The sequence below is a fragment of the Eublepharis macularius genome, chromosome 1 (genome assembly GCF_028583425.1).
Source record: "Eublepharis macularius isolate TG4126 chromosome 1, MPM_Emac_v1.0, whole genome shotgun sequence".
Classification (NCBI taxonomy): Eukaryota; Metazoa; Chordata; class Lepidosauria; order Squamata; family Eublepharidae; genus Eublepharis; species Eublepharis macularius.
Genome location: NC_072790.1, coordinates 204,401,131 through 204,420,379, shown reverse-complemented (window position 1 = coordinate 204,420,379; position 19,249 = coordinate 204,401,131). Strand labels below are relative to the sequence as shown.

Here is a 19,249-nt window from a genome sequence, read left to right as displayed (position 1 = left end):
TGGAACTGCTTGAATTCAGTGCTATCTACTTCAGGTCTGCATAATATGTGGTCCACAAGTCACCCATGTGGGGATTTTATTTGAACTTTGTTGGGACTACTGAAAGGAGGGTTGTTGAGCACCTGACAGCCCACAGTCCAGGAGAGGCAGGCTGTATTTAACTTGGTGGGTTAAGCTGTGCAGACGCTTTGCTGAAGCCTGAACCTGCAACTTATTGTGCAGAGCGTATGCTCTCCCACTAAGGCAGGAACCACATTCACTGAATCTCCAGTTGCCCTTTGTACTCCTGCTTCAAGATGGGAAGCTTTGCTGCTTAACCCTTTTCCTCACCTGCTGCTTTCCCTATCTTCACCATACAATTATTTGGATTCTAGATCTGTTTTTCCTGTCCAGTGCTGGTCTGGTACCATAGCAGATTAAAAAGCAGCTGATGTGGAGGGGGAAGATGCAGGGGATAAGTTGTGAACAGGGGTAGAGTTAATACTTGGCCATTGAAAATCACTGACACCACTCTGCAGAGAAGCATTGGCTAGGTAGCATGGGCATCCAGCCTATCCCATGGGGACAGTCCCTCCCATGGGGGCCAGGAGGTGTCTGAGAAAACTGTACCCCAAACCAACTGACTTGAAACTACCTCATTCTTTCTTAGCCTTGCTTCCCACCACTTGTAAATCCTGTTTTATCTGGACTGTTCGGCTGGTGGGTCAAACTATTATTGCCTCAGTCTCTAATATATCACCCCCTCCTTCCTAGGTTTGATACTTTTATCATTATCGCTGCCTTGATAGCAACAGTGCTCAACACTACACTTAAATCAGGTAAGCCATGTGTGTGAGTCCAGATCTTTTCTGTGGAGAAGTATGCAGTAACTGATACAAAAACTTCTTTCCATTCCTTGTACTGTTGAGATTGCGCTCTCTTTGGCCTTCTCCTTTTTTACAAGAGCCATAAGCTCAAGCTGTGTGTTTCCAGAAGTCGTGATCTACTTAAATGTATGAAACTGTCTTACGCCGAGTAAGAGCATTGGCCTGTCCAGCCCAGATCTGTCAACTGGAACTTAGCAGCAGCTCTCCAGGGGTCTTGGGCAGAGAGGGCTCTTTTTTCCCAGCAGCTGCTACCTGAGGGTCAGATAAGAAAAGAAGTGGGGAGTTTGCACAGAGATTCCCAGGCATGTTTTTTGTAAATGGCAGCTGTGCGCTGTTTCAATTCAGATCAGGATTATGGTAAGGAGAGAATGAGCCCTTCCCACTCCCACCCATGTTTTCTGATCTGAAATGGCCCCAAAGAGCTGCTGCTAGGACAAACATTCAGGCACTCGAAGGTTGGCCTCTGATCACTGTATCTCAGGGAAAATCAAATTACCCACTTCCACAGCTACCCACATTAACCAGGGTACACAGGTTTCCCCAAGGGTGAATAGTGGCTCCTTGGGGCCATTTCATGTTGGAGGAGGATGGCTTAATACCTTACCATTGGGCCACATTCCCAATCCAAATCAGCCTGACCTCTCTGTGCACCTAATAAATGTGGGCAGCTATACAACCGGGTATGACTGATTTAGCCATCAGGGCAACCTACATGACAAAAGGAAAAATAATCTCAATAACTATAGATACCACCTTTAAAGGGTATATTCAAGAAGCCCATCAGTGGTTGAGGGAAGTGGCCCCTCCCCATGCCTTGGCTGAATGGAACAGGCAGATGTATGCATGCATGAAAGAAAACACCACTTTAGATGCTGGAAGGAAGAGCAACTGTTGTGAGTTAAGCTGAAACATTTTGGGGTGCAGAATCTCTGTCTCAGCATCTGATGTCAGAGAACAGATCTCCTGCTATGTAGGTGTGCCCATGTACTCTACTTGTAAATAAAGCAAATAATATAAAAATTCTGTAAACCTCCAGTGCACTCTCTCCACTAAAGGAAACCAATCCAAAAAATCTGAGTTCTAGCCCTTGCAACTTCTTACCACTGCCTGTATCTTTGCTCCAACAAGACAAATAGTTCTGAATGACTATTAGAGGTAAGGGAGAAGAAAGGACTAATTCCTCACCCCCTGAAATCCCTACCTAAATTAGGTCCACACACAACTTCTGTTTTTGAAGAATAACATTTGATACCTTCAAACAAGGAACTTCCGCTTCTTGTCTAGTTTGATCTGAAGATCCCATTGACTGGAGATGTCAGGGGCCAAATCTGGGAGCTCCTGCATGAAAAGCATGTGTTCTGTTACTGGGCCAAGACCCTCAAACAACACAGGGCAGACAGTCCACTTTCTGGATCTAACTTTCTAACGGTCAAAGGGTTTGTTTCCCACCAATCTGAATAGGCTAAATGAAATTGGTGCAGAATAATCCAGTGGTTCTGAACCTGATCTTTAGCTGTGGGCTTAGCGTTCTGCGACAGAAAAAGAACGATTGCTGCAGATACTCCATCCCCAATGTCTCCTGTAGGAACATATGGCAGAGGGAGCACATTTATCCTCAGCTCTGTACTGTTTTGTCCTGGGGCCCAGAGAAGCAGGCAAGAATGTCTGTTCTTCCTTCTCATGGCTTACTGCTTCCTTTGAAATCTTTGCCTTCTTTCCTTCCCATCTGCCCCCAATTCCATCTTGGTGGTTGTACTAAAAAAAAAACCCTAAGCATTTATATCCCATTCTGTCCCAAAGGTCCTGAAATCTACTTACGTTTAAATATAATTCACAGTATGCTATGATTCCATCTGGTCCACAGAATTAATTAGAAAAGATGTTGAGAGAGAGATTGGATAGGAAACAGAGCTCAGTTCCAGGTGTGTGTGTGGGGGGGGGGGGTAGTGCCTCTGGGTTTCTGTCCGTGAGATAGAGGAATCTTTTCTCTAGGATCCTAGAATTCCTCTCCTAGAATACAGCATGCATTAAAATAAGAACAGTCATTAAAATATGGCAACTTGTATGGAATGCTTAATGTGCACTGAATGAGTAGAGTGTTTGACTATAGGATAGCGGGGCCATTTTTCATGAAACTTTTTCTCACTGACATTGAGACAAGGTTGGTCAAACATTGGGGGCAATGGGAAGGACCTCACTTGATGGTTAATGTTCTTTTTCCTTTTTCTTCCTTAGTGAGTATATACAACAGCCAACAAATACTGGACATTGTGTTCATTCTGAGAGTTCTTAGGCTCATACGGATTATCGACAGTATACAAAGGTTTGTTAGCACTGCTGTAAGAGCTGTATACAAACTCAAAGTTTAGTTAAGTTGGGTGAAGATTAGTAGGAATAATTGAATTGGTTACTATTAGACACAGTTGAATGAAAGAGGGAGAAGGGAAAGATCAGCTAGAAGTTCTTGCTATGTATTTCCTGTTGCTGCTTTCCTGTTAAAATTATGAGCTATAGCTTTACAACAGAAAGATACTCCGGTGAGGTGAAAATGCATCTTTTGGCACAAAGTGCATTGGGCACATCTTTTCCTTTTGTTTTGTCTTTTAGGTTCCGTGTCATCATGAATACTCTAATAAACATTGTACCTACAATGCTGACTTTTGGTGGCTTGGCTTTGGTGAGCAACTTATTTCTGTTCATCCTTAACTACAGAAGCTCCTGCACTTCTACAAGTCAACTTAAGTATTTGTTTGCTTCTGATAAAGTGTTACACCACGTAAAAAAAACGTGCTTAGTTTTCCAGAAGGCTGTTCCTTTTCATTACTATTCTTTCGTCTTCTTAAACGACAAATTGAAAGCGCTGCTTCCCCCTCCAAAGGGTCTTGTTAATGTAAAGTCATTTGACTGTGTGAAGTCTTGATAGGGATTGTTCCATCAAGTATCCTCTGCTCCAAATGATGGTGACACTTTTTAATCTCAACCAAGCAGAGATCTTTTTTCAGCCCTCCTGTCCAATACCTTGTTAATTGCAGATGCAGTTCAATTGAACTTTCTGCATGCAAAAACATTTGCTCTGCCACGGAGTTATATAGTCCCTTGGGGGTCACCCTAGAAGTATTCTTTCAGTATGGGAAGCAGAGCCATGCTCTCTGGTAGTGAGCAAAGGTACCATGGGAAGAGAAGACCATACATGCACAGGAAGTGGAGAAGCCCATGTTCTGGTCTCACCTTAAATTTCATGTGTGTACCACAGAAGATACTGGAAAAATATGAAGGCCTTGGTGTGCATCTCACAAAATAAATAGGCTTATACTGTGTGCAATGTATAATTTTGGCCACTATACCTAAAATGATCACCCTGAACTAGAATTGTTTTTAGTTTCATTGGTACTTCTAGACATGGAGTAGGGGTCACTGCAGGGGGCAGGGAGTAGAGGTATTAGCTATGAATTTCCTGCATTGTGCAGACGGTTGGACTAGATGACTTTTGGATGAATTTTCCAGCTCTCTGTTTCTACCTAGCTGTATGTGTACAGCCAGCTGCAGTGGCATCCTGGGTTGGTAGAAGCTGAGAGTGCTCAGTGGTCAGCTTCTTGGAGCAGATTATCAAGAAAACTGGCCAGATAATGTGGACTGGTCTTACTAATTCTTGACCTATTTACTGTCTGTTTAGTATGCAATATGTTCATGGCAAGTATATGTTCTTCTCTTTCCTATTAGGTGGTATATTACATCTTCGCCATTGTTGGGATGGAAATTTTCCATGGAAAGGTCCAGTTCTTTGCTGGAAACACCACCATACAACATGCCTTGTACTGTGGAAACCCCTCTCTGAAAGACTCTACATTTGCCCATGCCAAATATTGCAAGAACAACTTCAATGATATTGTGTCATCTTTCATTGTCCTAATGGAACTTACTGTTGTTAACCAGTGGCATGATATCCTTTGTACAAATACAAAAACATTAAAAGATTATATTTGGAGGGGACTGAAAGATTAGCAAAGCCAGGGCCCATCCATCTTCAACGCAGCTACATATGCTTGATCCACTGCTTTCCTAGAAGGGGTGGGACTTAGAAGTTGGGGGAGAATGGGAAGCAGGCGATGCTGTTTTTACTTTCATTGCTTTAGTTCATAGACTTTAAGGTGTGGGTACAGCTTTCTAAAGATACACAGTGCAGGTCTCTTTTTTGTAGACCTTAACTTTGTACTCCTTGCCAATGGATTTGCCCTTGTGACTCATCAGGCTGCAAAACTGTACTTCATCACCTTTCATATAGTCGTGGTTATTATGATCATAAAGTAAGTTTTGTGCTGGTTTTCATTAGTGGGCATGAGAGAAGATATTCTTGTACTCATTGTGTAATGCTGCATATATATTTGTAGTTGCTGGCTTGGATTCAGCTTGGCAGGGAAAGAGAAGCAACTTGTTTCAGTTAGAGAGGAAGAATAGAGCAACCTCTTACCTCCCTGTTTGCAATAAGGAGAATAGAAGGTGATCACTTCTGACACCACTCCCCTGTGATTTGGGTGGGTAGGACAGAAGCTGGAAGATGGTAAACTGGTTGCTAGGGGCAGAACTGAAACCAGTAGCTTCTTTTCTCCTCACCCCAGATATCCCTTTTTCCTGCAAGACAGGGACTCAAGGAGACAAATCAGCTGAGAGTCACATTTTCTCCCCAAGCTTCTCCCAATATCCCTGAAAGGCTGGGAGACAGGCACAAACACCAGTCAGAAAATTGGCTTTCTGCTAGCCAATGGTGATCATGTGAACTGAATTGGTGGCTGTTCAAGCATCTCTAAAATGTTTGAGATGAATTAAGTTATTAGATTTCTTACCCTCCCTCCCCACAAGTGGGCTCAGAGCAGGTTACACCGTACAGTAATACAATAAAGCAATGTGCAATAAAAGATAACGCACAAGTTCATTGTGCCAGTACAAAAAGTAAAACCACAATCTAAAATGCAGCATGAGATGGTTCACCATAATACATCCCACAGACCAGATTAAGGTATCATGCAAACATGTGGCAATCTGTATTAGAGATTCGTTTTAAAAATCACTTCGGTTTGTAGTATGGGAATAGTACAAATTCTGCAGGCCAGGAAATCTTTCATGTATTTGGTATGGAATTGGGGTATGGGGAGTCAGTGGAAAACAGGAGGATATCAAATACAATGCAATGTTCCACATGTTGTCTTGATTTTTAGCATCTTTGTAGCATTTATTCTGGAAGCTTTCTTTGTGGAGTATTCCCTTGAAAAGAGTGAAGTAGAAACTGCCATTGAGAAGAAAATCCAAGAACTTGGTGTAGGAATCCAAGAGTAAGTAAACATCTCTCTGCTCCCAGGGCTAGTGATGGCTGAGGAATAACTTCTGGTTGTACCTAGTTACCATGTGTGAAATCAGATCTGATATCACTCCTAGGTTAACTTGGTTGTGTATGCATCTATACTGGGTTCCCGTTCTTTCCACATTCCATCAGCTAAACTTTTTTTTCATAAGCTACAGACATTAATAACTACTGCTCACAGCTGCTATAATTGCTTAGGTTAGGATAACAGCCATATTGGCAGTTGCTGCTAGTTTTCCTTAAATTGGCTTCCTTAGCCATAACCTGAAAGCTAAGTTTATTTCAATGACTTAGATTCAATTCCTGTGGTAAAGAAAGGATTGGCAGGTTCAGTTCACAGCACAAGCAGCTGTTTAGTGTGCCGTGATTGGGGGGGGGGGGCAGGAGTAGAATGTGGGGCCCTGGTATCCTTTCCTGCTGTCATCTTTTTTTCTCTCCCTAGCTGTAATTAGTGGGACTTGTATCTTCAGCAAGGGTCACCTCATTCCTAACAATCAAGACAGGGAGACACTTGCTGTAGAAATCGCCTCCTTCAGGTTTGGCTGTATCTACAGGCATCATAAATAACAAATCTCCAAATTACTGTGCAAAACCGTGCTGTCAGTTAAGTTAAATTCCTCATGTTGATAAAAGTTTATGCTAAAATACAGCAACAGCTGTTTTTTTACAATGGGGAGAATAAATACCAAGAGGTATTTATGTAGGCATGCATAAATGCAGGCACTAATTTTCTTAAGATTGCATCTTGTTACTGACTTTAATGAGAGAACTAAATGGCAAATAAACTCCAGCCTTTGGGGGAAATATGTCAAGAAAGCTGGTATGTCTTACGATTCCTTGATAGATGGATTTTTTAAAAAAAAAACAGGGAAGAACTACTGGATGGCAAACTGATAGACAACATGGAAACCAGTGAGAATGATCTTGGAGGTGAAGAGGGGACAGTAAAGAAGAAGAAACCTAAAGGATTAATGTTCAAAATTGCTTCAAAAAGTGAGTTTGCTTTCAAGATGCCCTCTTTGGAATCTTTCCCATTCTATAATTTTTAAAGAGACTTTATCAAGCAGAACTACTTATAAGCTAGGGATAAGCCAACATCCTTGTTCTGTTGATCAAAAAGTCAGGAGAGGGGGGAAGGCAGAGATAAGTGGTAACCATCGTTGGTACAATGTCTGGATTTTTTAAAATGCAAGTGTTGCTGTAATTAACTACTCAAATGCCTCCATGCCCCACCTTCCTCCTTAGCAAGGACCCAAAATGGCTTATCATTCTCTCCTCCATTTTATCCTCCAAACAATGCCCAGTCACCCAGCAAACTTCTCCTGCACAATAGGGATTCAAACCTGGGTCTCCCATACCCTACTCCAGCACTAATCCGTAAGCCACACTTGACTGTTAACAGTCCCTTCTCACTGTTTTTTTTAACTGCTAAAAATTGATGTAAGTCATCCTATCCTTTAGAATAGAAGCAGATTTGAGCTACATGGAGCTGCAAGAAAAAAATGAAATATGCTCAATGAAAGAGAATATATAGCAGAATAGGTCTGCATCTTGTAGCTCCTTTCCTACTCTCTTCTGCAGTTCAGGGCTGTTTACACAATTGCAGTATTGCTGCAGATATCAACATCCAAGGTAGGCAACTACTTTTCACAGGTAGCAGTAGCTGTCATTTCTTGCTTTCACAAATCTTAATTTTTCAGTGAAAGAATAAACTTTAAGGTACCAAGTCTCATAAGTTCCCAAAAGTAGAGGAGAGAGGACCTCAGGCAGATGAATCACCTGAATCAGACTGTACCGGACTGGTTAGCAAAGAATAGTTCTGATGGCAACAGGTGAATCATGATGCTAGCAATATGGTGAATATTGGTGAGGACATGTGACTCTCTGAAATTAGGACACTGCTATCCATTTACAGTCAGCCACATAATGAATGAGAAGCTCAGGTGTTTCTTTTTCCTCAGGATACAGGACAGTGGATGCTTTACTTCAGCGCATGTTTGAAGCAGAGATATCTCCAGAAGAAGAAGGTCCTTCATTGGATGAGATCCTAAACCTTTCCTCAGATGATACCTACCTGAAGAACCCTACCTTTGACAATGTTGCATGAGCTAGAGAATGAAGGGAAATTACTGGAAATGGCTGGAACAGGCTGGAACAGTGTTCTCCTTTTCAGATCTCTCTGCAGTTTACCAGGTACAAACTTCAAAGTTACTACAAGATGCATCGATGACTTACAGTGAAGAAGTATTGGTGCTGTGGCCTACCACTTCTCCCTCCAAAGAATCAAACATTCCATAATCAATTTTTAAAAAATTAAATACAGTATTTTTATAAAGGGAAGCACATTGATTGTGTCTAAAATGCTTGACTCTATTTAGACTCTTGGCATAAAACAGTATTAACTTGTTTAAATGTCTGTATTTAACTTTATAATCTCATCTACAATCAGGAACTTTTTGTGGAAGCATTATGAAACGCCATGTCGGAAAATAAAAACTACGTATAGACCATAGTGCTGTGTACGCATGCTTGCTCTTATAAAATGAATTTTAGACAAAGCAGGAATGGGGTGGTGGGGACATCTTTCCTGAACATGCTGTATTTCTGTCAACAAGTACCTGAACATAGTGTTTAAAGGCAGGTCTGAATGCAACAGACTTCATACACTGAGGGCACACTTGATAAATTTATCCAGCAGCTGAGATGTTTATCAAATGTATAAGTTCCCTACTGCTCAATTATTCTCCAGCTTTCCAATCAGAAAGAGTGCTGGGGAACCATTTATTTCCCAGCTCCCACTTCCTGGGAGGCCTCTGCAACAAGGCTGCTTGGCCCAGGTGTATACTCCATAGAGTAATCTCCTGTCCTTGCTCAATTTCCACTAAGCTTGCATACATGAACATTAAGGTCTAGAGTTTTTAGACATTTCTACAACTAACATTTTACATCAGAAATTAAAAGGCTGACTTTGAGACTTCAAGTCTTTGCCTTGGGGGAATGGCCCTCTTTCAGGTAGGGGGAAGGAAGAAGTTCTAGAAGGCTCAATGAGAAATGTGGGTGTACCCCTGCCCACTACACAAAGCGTCCATGATAAAATGGTTTATTTCCATAAAAAATAAAGTAAGTTGCTTCAATGTTAACTGAAATAAGATTTCTGCAATATATCTTGGAGAAGGAAAGTAGTGTGATGTTACTTTGCAAACAGGTCCCAAGAAGTACAATCCCACTTGAGAAACATGATGTTAGTATTCTTAGACTTCTATCTGAACTCCATTAGTGAAATTTGGTTAAAATACTTGGATAAGACCTGTCAACACGGTTACAGCCAAAGAAGGTTGTTTTTATTTAAAACTACAAGATTAACTGCCTCATTTAATCTTAACCACTTTATACAATTTGTTAGACATTATCCAAGCTCCACCTTCGATAAAATCTCAACACGAAATCTACAAGATTTTATTTCTCCTGTGGTGTTTGGGGCATCAGAATTTACTTGCGTGAACGTTTATTTTCCACAAGCAACACTGCAAGCCTATTACGGAGTGCCTTTACTTTGTTAGCATAAGTATTCAGAAATAAGTCTCTCAGTCTTGCTCGCAAAGCTCCCAGAGAAGGCAGATGGTCACAGTCTTGTACATTCAGCAAAGTGTGGAAGAAGTCACTCCAAACTTCTGCATGTGGAATCCTGGGAAAGGAAACATAAGAATGAAACAACTCAGCTTAATTAATACAAAAATTCCATACCCACTGTTAACACTCCTAGGCTAAACTCAGCCAAGAAAACATATTAACTGGATACCCTAACCCCTCCCTGTAACTCTGTGGTAGTACTTTCTGGAGTAACTAGGATCACCTTCTCCCATATGACTGGAGCAGATAGGTAGGTTCATCTTCAAGAAGCCCTGTTTCGGTTGTCCCTACCATAGACACTTGATAACCCCTTGAAAGGGCTTTCTCAGCTGTGGTGCCAAAACCTTCGAACTCCCTACCCAGGGAGATTTGTCTCTCTCCCTCTACTGTTGTCTTCCACCAGTGATGAAGACTAATGATTTTAAGTCTGTGTGTGTCTTTAAATGTGATACAGATGAAGAGTGGGGGTGCAAGAAACAGATGAGTGAGTGAGATGATTGCTTGATGACTAAGAGTGTGAGCAGAGTGAACTCCTGTTTTTAGTTACTGAGCAGAGAGAGAAGATTCAGTCTGGGCAGAGCAGGCAACCTGTGTGGAAACCTGAACTGTGTATGTCTGTGAGAGAACTTTAATTCCATCTGAAGCAGGCAAGCTGTGTGTGTGCCTGAAAGAGAAAGTCTAGGTATATTTGAGTGGGAAATTGGTATCTAAAGCAGGCAAACTATGTGTGCCTGAGAAAGTTTATGTGTATCTGTGTGACTGAGCTTATGTGAGGAAACTTTAAGAACTGAGAACTACCTTTGAAACCATCAAGCTTAAGTACTAGAGTGAAACCGATACACTTCTTGTAAAAATAGAAGCTTATTTTTGTTTTTTTTATCCCAGGGTATCTGTCATTCCTAGATATCCCATTCCTATCCTCAGGGCTACATAGTCCCATGAAGGAGCCTGATGCTTGGGCACGTTATTAAAAGGGAAATTTAATTACTTATAATTCCTGGTGGCCGCAATCTACCCAGTGAGTGTAAGAAGAGGGTTAAAGGAAAAATCTAACTGAAAAAGAAAGGGGCTCGTAACAAAGACTTTTTTGTTCTTTTTGTCATACCCCCCCCCCCAACAACTATTTTTAGCCTCCACCCCAGATTTTAGTGTTACACCTGTTTACATTTTTTAATTGAACTATTGTATATATACTTTGCCTTAAATGTTTTTAATGTTGAAATGTTTGATGTTCGCCACCTTGGAGACCCTATTTGGGTGGAAAGGCAGCATAGAAATGTTTTAAATACATTTAAAAAATAAATAAAAGGCAGCTACACTCACTTGAAGTAAGTGCTTCATCCTGCAAATCTCTCTTCAAACGCTAAGCTGAGAGAGCAAAGCAGGACTGTCTTTTCTAAAGAAGGCCTAATGAGTCTGCCCACACTCCCTTTTAGGTGAGGAGCTGAAACATCCTCTTCAGTTTTTTTTACACCCCCAAACTGCAGTGAAACTCAAGAATTTGCTGCTGCCATCTAGTTACTTCCAGGTTTCAGAGATTTAGTTTAAATTGGAAGCCAAAGACTTACAAGGGTGCCTTATAAATAAATCCAAAAGGCAGACTACCCTGAGATGCTTATCTGAAGACAGGCTTGAAAGGAAAGCAGAACCTTCACCTCACTAGGCTGATCTGACCAGGAGGAGATCACTAAGACACTCTCTTGCTCCATAATACAGCAGTTAAAATCCACGACCAGCCACATTTTCACCCAAAGGATAATTCATATTGGAGCCAAATCTACCTGTATATATATCTCCATTTGAAGGAATCGATTCAGAATCCTTCTGCTGTGGAGTTAGTTGTGTGAACACTCCTTTAGGGAGAGGCCACAAGGCCCTTTCCTATTTGGAATTCTTAGGAAGTTGCTAAAAATGCTTTTTATTCCATCACACCATTAGTATTTGGGAACTGGGTGTTTTGCTATGGTTTATTGGTTGTAGACTTGTATAAATCACAGCACAGAGAATTATTTATTAGGCATTTAAATATTTGTATAAATGCTTTTATTGTATAGTACTCTTAGGGTCTTTTTGTATCTGAAACAATATGTATCAATTAGAAACCCCAACTAAGGGGGTTTCTTACCCACAACTAAGGCACCAGAAGTAAAACAAACCTTCCTTAAAACGATTAACTCTGTCCTAAAGCTCAAGTTCCTCCATGCCCATGTTAATAGGGTTGAATCTGAAGGTGGCTGCATAATGGCACTTATGCTAGCAGAATGGCAATGCTGTTGGGTGCGTGGGTGTATGCGTGCGTGTTCCCCTTCCTGCTGCAGATCTCCACTACACCCCAGTGGAGTTCACGGCAGTCGTCTGACTCTCAGAATACTAGAGTGCCTCAAAGGATTGCAGCTGAACAGGGGAAGAGCTACCTCTGAAGGACAGAGATGCAGGAGAATATTAAGTGTGTTACAAACAGTGTCCTCAAATTCACATGGGTCAGCTGTGAAGCTCAACCTGTACCACAAGCGAACTGTATACTTCAGGTTCTTCTGCAGTATTCAGGGATTCTTCAGCAAACACAAAATTGCAAGTGTTACCTGAAGAGTAAAAAAGTCTGAAAAGCACTTTAAGACCAACCTCCTGAAGACACCCTCAGGCTTCCATACACCTTGTTCATTTTTGACTTTCATGTACGTGCCAAGTAGCATGCAGTATACCGTCCCAGCAATTCCAAAATAATCAGTCTGAAAAAATAAAAGGGTAAAAAGGAGACAACTGTATAAAGCATTATAGTTTAAAGGGATGAAATATTCCGCCTTCAAGAGTCACTTGGGCCTGCATTCTTGCATTTTAAATCCTCATACAATGCTTTTCAGCATCAAATATTAATAGTGATCAGGCTCACCCGTGTAATATAGTGGCTAGAGTGACAGAATAGGATCTGGGCAACCTAGATTCGATTCCCTGTTTTGCCATGGAAGCTTGCTGGATGACCTTGGGCCAGTCACAAATTCTCAGCCTAACCTACCACACAAGATTTGTTGTGAGGAAAAAATGGAGGAGAATGATGTACGCTTTCTCCCATTGGACAGAAAGGTGGAGTATATAATGAGAAATTACCTGTAAAAACAATAGTCACGTCCGTCAGAAAGGAGGTTTATACATTTTTAGACAAAGTTTTAGTATTTCAGCATGATGCTTCCCATGAGCAACTGGCAGCAAGTACCAATAAGAATTATTTTCGAGAAGTTATAATTGAGCTAGTCAGCGAATATTTCATCACAGCCACCAAAATCTTCTGCCAATGACCCAGTTTATACAAGTCTATACACAGACACGATCTGTGTAACCCACATGTACCTGGTAATTCCATGGCTTATGTGTCAACATTTCAATACACTGAAATCCAGATGTTTCACACTTCCCTGTGAATACAGTTCCTTCAGGAAACAGGTTCATATCTATACTTTGACCAAAGTCAATGACTGTCAAGCCGTGAGACACGCTGTCTATGTCACATGTGTCATCATCCAAAAACCTGTGTGTTGAAAGTATGAATGGTTATTACCAAAAAGGGTAGTGCAACAAATCAATATTTTCTATTCATTTTTTCCAAGTGAAACACTTGCCTTTCACCAAAAATAAAGTTGTCAGGTTTAACATCACCATGAATTATCCCACACTTGTGAAGCTCTTCTACCATTTGGAGGATTTTTACGGCGAAGTAGACAGCTAGTGCTTGGGGCATCACCTTCTCTGGTAGTTTTTTATATATATTTATAGTGTTCTAAAAACAGAGTAGGGGAGAAATTGCTTATACATAACATAGCCAGACTGAGCAAATGGATAAATATTCCTATTAAACACCTAACCTAGGAGAAACACAACTTGTTCACATTAGAACAAGTTTAAACACACATAAATATATACAACACTTTCCATAGGGGTTCAGCTGACCCTAGCTGATTCAGTTAAAAGTCTATGAGTTAGAGTGGATCCAGCACTGCTACTAGAGAAGCAAGTAAATGCAGCTGCAAAAAAGGCTCTCTCTAAACTCAGACTAGCCTGGAAGATGGCCCTCTACCTCGACACAGCTAATCAGGCCACCTGGATTCACACCACAGTAACATTGAGACTAGACTACTGTTATGCATTCTACATAGGTCTCCCCTCAGAGTCAATTTGGAAACTCCAGTTGGTACAGAACACCACGCCTGTATTATCGTCAGGAGCTAGTTGGACCATGCACATTACTTCCATTCTGCAGTTACTCTATCGGCTACCCATCAGTTACTGGGCTCAATTCAAGATTTTGGCTTTCCCATACAAAGTCTTTCAGAGTCTTGGCCCCTTGTATACCACCTCTCCCCTATGGTTTGCCACAGCAATTTCACTTATCTGCCTTCTGCAGATACCACCCAGCAAATGGGCAAAATTAACAACTGCCATCCCACAATTAACAACTGCCATCCCACTCTGTGGTGCCCCCCCCCCTTATGGAATGAACAGCCTGAAGAGGCCAGGAAAGCTCCTACTCTTTTGATTTTCCACAAACTATGCAAAACTGAATTATTCAGTAGGGCTTTTTTACTCAGGAATAGGACGGTGCTGTAAGGAAGTGGTTCAGAGAGATATTTTGGTAAAGGGACAGGGACTGTAGATTATACTAAAGGGTAATGTCTGTTGATGTAGATACGCTCCCACTAGGTAATTTCCACATTTGTTTAATATGTCAAACTACTTATGTTTTGTTTCTGCAAGGTCTATCTCTGTATTCTTGTACTGGAATTTATGCTTCTTTTTAGCTATCCTATTGTATTGTCTTTTTAATGTCTCAGTTGTTGATCATATTGATTTACACTGTGTAATCCACCTTGAGTCTCAGTGAGAAAGGCAGACTATAAATAAACAGAACACATAAAGAACACACAAACAGGAAGATGGTTCAATGTAAATCAGAGAGGGAATGCCAGATAAAACAAAAAAGTTCTTCACCCAGTGGAAGACAATGATAGAAAGGGCAGACAAACCTCCCTGGGGAAGGAATTCCATAATTCTGGTGCCATAACTGAGAAGAACCTTTACCAAGTTGCCACCCATCTAGCATCAAATGATGAGTGCACTTAAAGTAGGCCTTCCAAAGATAACCATAATGGATGAGTAGGTTCATAGGGGAGTAAGTAGTCCTTTTAGACCCAGGCTATAAGTACTTCTGTACTTACCAGCAAAGTTCCATAACTGTAAAGTTCCCCAACTAAAATACTTCCATTTTGGAAGAAGTGAGCAGAATAGAAATGGATGAAAAGATGACGCGTGCTTGGCTTAAGCCTTTCTGTCAACTGAGTTGCTATGTAGAATTCCCAGGGGCTTGCAGGCTTCTGTACCTACAAAACAAAAAGTTCGACTTTGAACTGTTGTGGGGAGATAACTATTCCAATAATTAGTATAACCAAGTTCTTCTTTTTTTTAGTTTTCTAATTTTTTATTATTTGAAAAAACAGTAAATGTAGCTGCTTCAAGGCAGCAATACTGAGGTAATTCTATTCAAGAATATACCTGTGACATTTTGTTTAAAAAGTGAGGTAATATTTGCTGAACTAGACAGTATGTCGCTACAGATAGGTAGTGAAATGTGCTGTCGGTTATTTATGTAAAGCCTTTAAAAAATAAAAAGATATATTTTTATAATTGTACTGAATGATCTCCAACAAATAAGCTAATGTTCAGTTTCAAAGTAAACAGAACACATTCGTGGACTGGAGGAAAAGAAGGAATGCCCTTCATGAATTTAAAAATCAGTTTTTTGGTTGTTGTTTTTTAAGTTTACAAAATAAGCAGCTAGCACATTACTGGCCTTACATTTTCGGCATTTTCATGAAATCCCTTCAAATAATGCTAGATTAACTGTCCAGCAAAGCATTTCTGCTATAATTTACAATTAGTAACACTGAACAGAATGGAAACATTCCCAATGTGATATAGAATGTAGCGTATGAGAAACTCATATCTTAAAAATAAGCCATGCCTACGAAGTAAATTTACAGTAAAAACCAAAAATCTTTTAAAATTAACCTTTTTTAAAAAAGTATAGCCAGGTTCTTGAAGCTTTTGCTGAAACACAGCTTGTTCCTATGGAAATTTTCTAGGCCAATTCACCACTGTACTTTGTTTATAAGTAAGGATATAAACAGCTTCGGGGACGGGGGACGGGGGACGGTTCCAGGCAGAATACTTATGAATCTGACCTGGCTAGATGTCATGCAAAGTGCAAGCACGCTCCCAAATTCCTGTGCAATGGCATAGAGAACTTTAGGATATAGTGTTACTCTGCAGGGTCCTAAGATAGCCCAAACTTGCTGGCAGCTAGGACTAGTGATGAAATAGAAAGCTTAAGGTGATCATGCTCATATTGTAATGTCACTTTAAAAAAAATGACTAGCAACTGTGCTCAGTAGTGGAACAGGATGGGTTCCTTCCTTACCCAAGATCTTTCCATCCCACCTAACCAGGCTGAAGCATTCATGTTTCTATAAGGTCAGGTTAATAGTTTGTTCTGGAGTTTGGAGGAGAACAACTAGAAGTTCATTCATATTAGTATAAAAATCAGCATGGTTCACTGGGTCAGGTATTTAAGGGTCATGCGAGTCCACATGTCTAAGCTAAGCATGTGCAAGACTTTTGGGGGGGGGGGGGAGAATGGGTCAGAAAAATATGGGTGAGCATAAAATAATTCAAAAATTGTATTGTGAATTCTAGTATTATAAGAATTCTTGTATTATAAGAATCTCTCTTGCACATGCAAGCATATGTGGATTTGGATCAACTCAACCATACTGATATCTAGTTGTCTATGGTGTCGAGCTGTGGATTATGGAGGAAGAAGCCATGGCCCAGCAGTAGAAAATCTGCTTTGCATGCAGAAGGCCCCAGGTCCAATCCCTGAAAGCTCCACTTAAAAGGATCAGGTGGTAGGGGATGTGAAAAAACTCTGCCTAAGGCCCTAGAGAGCTGCTTCCAGTCAGAGTAGATGACACTGTCCTTAACTTAGTATAAAGTAGCTTCATGTTTTCATGTCTGGAACAACTCCGCAGCCATGTGTAATTCAAAACTAGGAACTCTTCAGAACAGCGAAACAAAAAAGGGCATTAAATACTATTAAAAGCGATCTTTTATAACCATATAGTGTAGTTTTAGGCAAGCAGTACAAAATCGGAATCAAGCTCACTTACTTTCAATATCACTTTCTGATTATTTCTTGCGTATGCTATATCAAGTTTAGAGGCTTGGTAGACGTGGGCAAAAGCTCCTTCTCCAAGTAAGCAGTCAATGTGAAAGGATGTAGAGCCTGATGTGGTTTAGGAAGGGGGGGAGAGAGAATCTATTAGAACATGGCAAAAATTATGTGTTTCAGCAAGTGGCAGGTGCTACTGTTCCAGCCCATTTAAAGTATCCTGAAAAGGAATTCCATGGATCACAGAGTAAACAGCTTTAAGCTGCTATGCTTTGGTTCATATGAGAAATTCACACAGAGAACACTTGTGGGAAAAGGTAGTATTAAGTAATGTGCCTTATCTATATTAGCAACGAAATGAGGTGGTAGAAAAGACTGAGCCAATTCAGATGGAGAAGAGGGTGATTTTTTATCATTCCCGTGTAAAACTTTCTGCAAGTTTAAAACAAGACAGCACACAAAGAGTAAAGGTATGGCCTAGACTACTCTCTGATGTACTAGCTTCCTAATTCTTTTCTTTTTTAACAAGCATTCCATATAGGGCTGTCAAATGGCTTAGAAAGGCTTGATGTGTAGAAGAAAAGGGCAGGTAGTTTTTCATGCCATACAGCTGAATAACCTGGTGGTATTAAACCAGCAATAAAGGGAAAAGGAGATTTTTCTGAGCTGGTTGGCAACCATAATTCCACAATGTCATTCCCTTTCCTCCTCCTTCACGCCAGTCTGAAGTGATATAGTCCATTCTACTCTTTCATGGACGTTCCCAGATGGATAAAGATATCCAGTATCATGTCTGATGGGAACTTCAGGCATAGGTTTGTTTCTGGAAGGGTCCTTTACATGTTCAGTAATAAACATGAATTATGAAACTCTGTTCTAACCACGGCTGCATGTATTCAGTTTTTAAATAGCAATTCTGTGGCTAGACAAGCCATATTTTATGTTGGAAAAAGGTGAAGCCTAAAACCTGTATAAATAGTAATCAAAACTGACCAAAATTGCTCAGTCTCTTCTGCATAATTTATTATCATCCAATTTTTACTGTTTTGCTAGTCCTGAGATAGGGTAACAACACTGAAGACCCATCAACAGCCAATGAAAATATATATTAGCCTTCTGCCTGGTTTTTGAGATTGCAGCAAGCATTGGCTTTTAAACAATACCACATCCATAAGGGTTAGAAATTGGCTTTATGTGCCAGTGGTGATGCTTACAGTGCAATCCTAAAAAGATTTACTGCAGTCTAAGCTCATTGGTTTCAATGGACTTAGACTGGAGTAACTCTTCTTTGGATTGCACTGTTAGTGTTTTGAATTCTACACCCCTTATTACATTCTGTATTCCTGAAAAAACCACACAGCCCTGAAGATAACTTTAGTACTATGCAGCAGACATAAATTGGTACGTTCTAGGCTATTTGTTTAACCCACCAAATCTACTCCAGAGTGCGCACACACACACACAAATCCTGCTCCAATCTTGCAGATTGCAAACACAACCAATGCTTGGGGGGGGATCTTTACACCTGGAACACAATCAATGAACCCAAACTGATCCACCTCTAGAACTTTTACCATAGCATCATATATGAAACAAATTTACAGAAACAAACTAAAACACTGTATGCATGTCTTACCCAATCTGAGTTGACCCTTTGGCTTCAGAACTGGAAGATTTGTTTCCCATTCAAAAGTATTTGAGTAGGTATTTATTGGTTTAGGCACCTCAGACAGAAGCTGGTGGATTAAACCATCATCCCAAGGATTTTCAATTACTTCACAGAAGAACAAAAGGTAAGTCACAGACAGGGACCAGAAAAAAACAAGATTCTTTCAGACATGTATTGTCAACTGCTGAAAACTCAGGCTTGCCCCCCTCCCTGCCCCCTGGCATGGAGTCACATTAGAGAGCCAGTTTGGTGTAGTGGTTAAGAGTGTGGGACTCTAATCTGGTGAGCCAGGTTTGATTCCTCACTCCTCCACTTGAAGCCAGCTGGGTGACCTTGGGCTAGTCACAGCTCTCTGGAGCTCTCTCAGCCCCACCCACCTCACAGGGTGTTTTGTTGTGGGAATAATAATGACATGCTTTGTAAACCACTCTGAGTGGGCATTAAGTTGTCCTAAAGAGCCGTATATAAATAGAATGTTGTTGTTATTATTATTTTTAAAAACCAAGTGTTCA

General features: G+C 40.7%; 2 protein-coding genes across 3 annotated transcripts in view; one reads left to right on the top strand and one right to left on the bottom strand.

Annotated features, from left to right (window-relative positions):
* Positions 1-8,734, top strand: part of LOC129332868 (two pore calcium channel protein 1-like) — a 41,612-nt gene extending 32,878 nt beyond the window's left edge. For both annotated transcript variants that reach the window (XM_054984547.1, XM_054985377.1), the window contains 8 exons: positions 754-818; positions 3,102-3,189; positions 3,474-3,543; positions 4,587-4,806; positions 5,080-5,170; positions 6,080-6,193; positions 7,091-7,215; positions 8,184-8,734. In XM_054984547.1, coding sequence (XP_054840522.1) covers positions 754-818; positions 3,102-3,189; positions 3,474-3,543; positions 4,587-4,806; positions 5,080-5,170; positions 6,080-6,193; positions 7,091-7,215; positions 8,184-8,329 — 919 coding nt within the window. In that variant the 3' untranslated portion in view covers positions 8,330-8,734. The remainder of the gene's footprint in view (positions 1-753; positions 819-3,101; positions 3,190-3,473; positions 3,544-4,586; positions 4,807-5,079; positions 5,171-6,079; positions 6,194-7,090; positions 7,216-8,183) is intronic.
* Positions 8,735-9,308: 574 nt separating this feature from the next.
* Positions 9,309-19,249, bottom strand: part of BUB1 (BUB1 mitotic checkpoint serine/threonine kinase) — a 32,790-nt gene continuing 22,849 nt past the window's right edge. The window contains exons 17-23 of the mRNA XM_054981520.1: positions 18,705-18,842; positions 17,067-17,182; positions 15,060-15,221; positions 13,467-13,624; positions 13,198-13,375; positions 12,475-12,581; positions 9,309-9,907 (exon numbers count right to left, since the gene is read on the bottom strand). Coding sequence (XP_054837495.1) covers positions 9,712-9,907; positions 12,475-12,581; positions 13,198-13,375; positions 13,467-13,624; positions 15,060-15,221; positions 17,067-17,182; positions 18,705-18,842 — 1,055 coding nt within the window. The 3' untranslated portion in view covers positions 9,309-9,711. The remainder of the gene's footprint in view (positions 9,908-12,474; positions 12,582-13,197; positions 13,376-13,466; positions 13,625-15,059; positions 15,222-17,066; positions 17,183-18,704; positions 18,843-19,249) is intronic.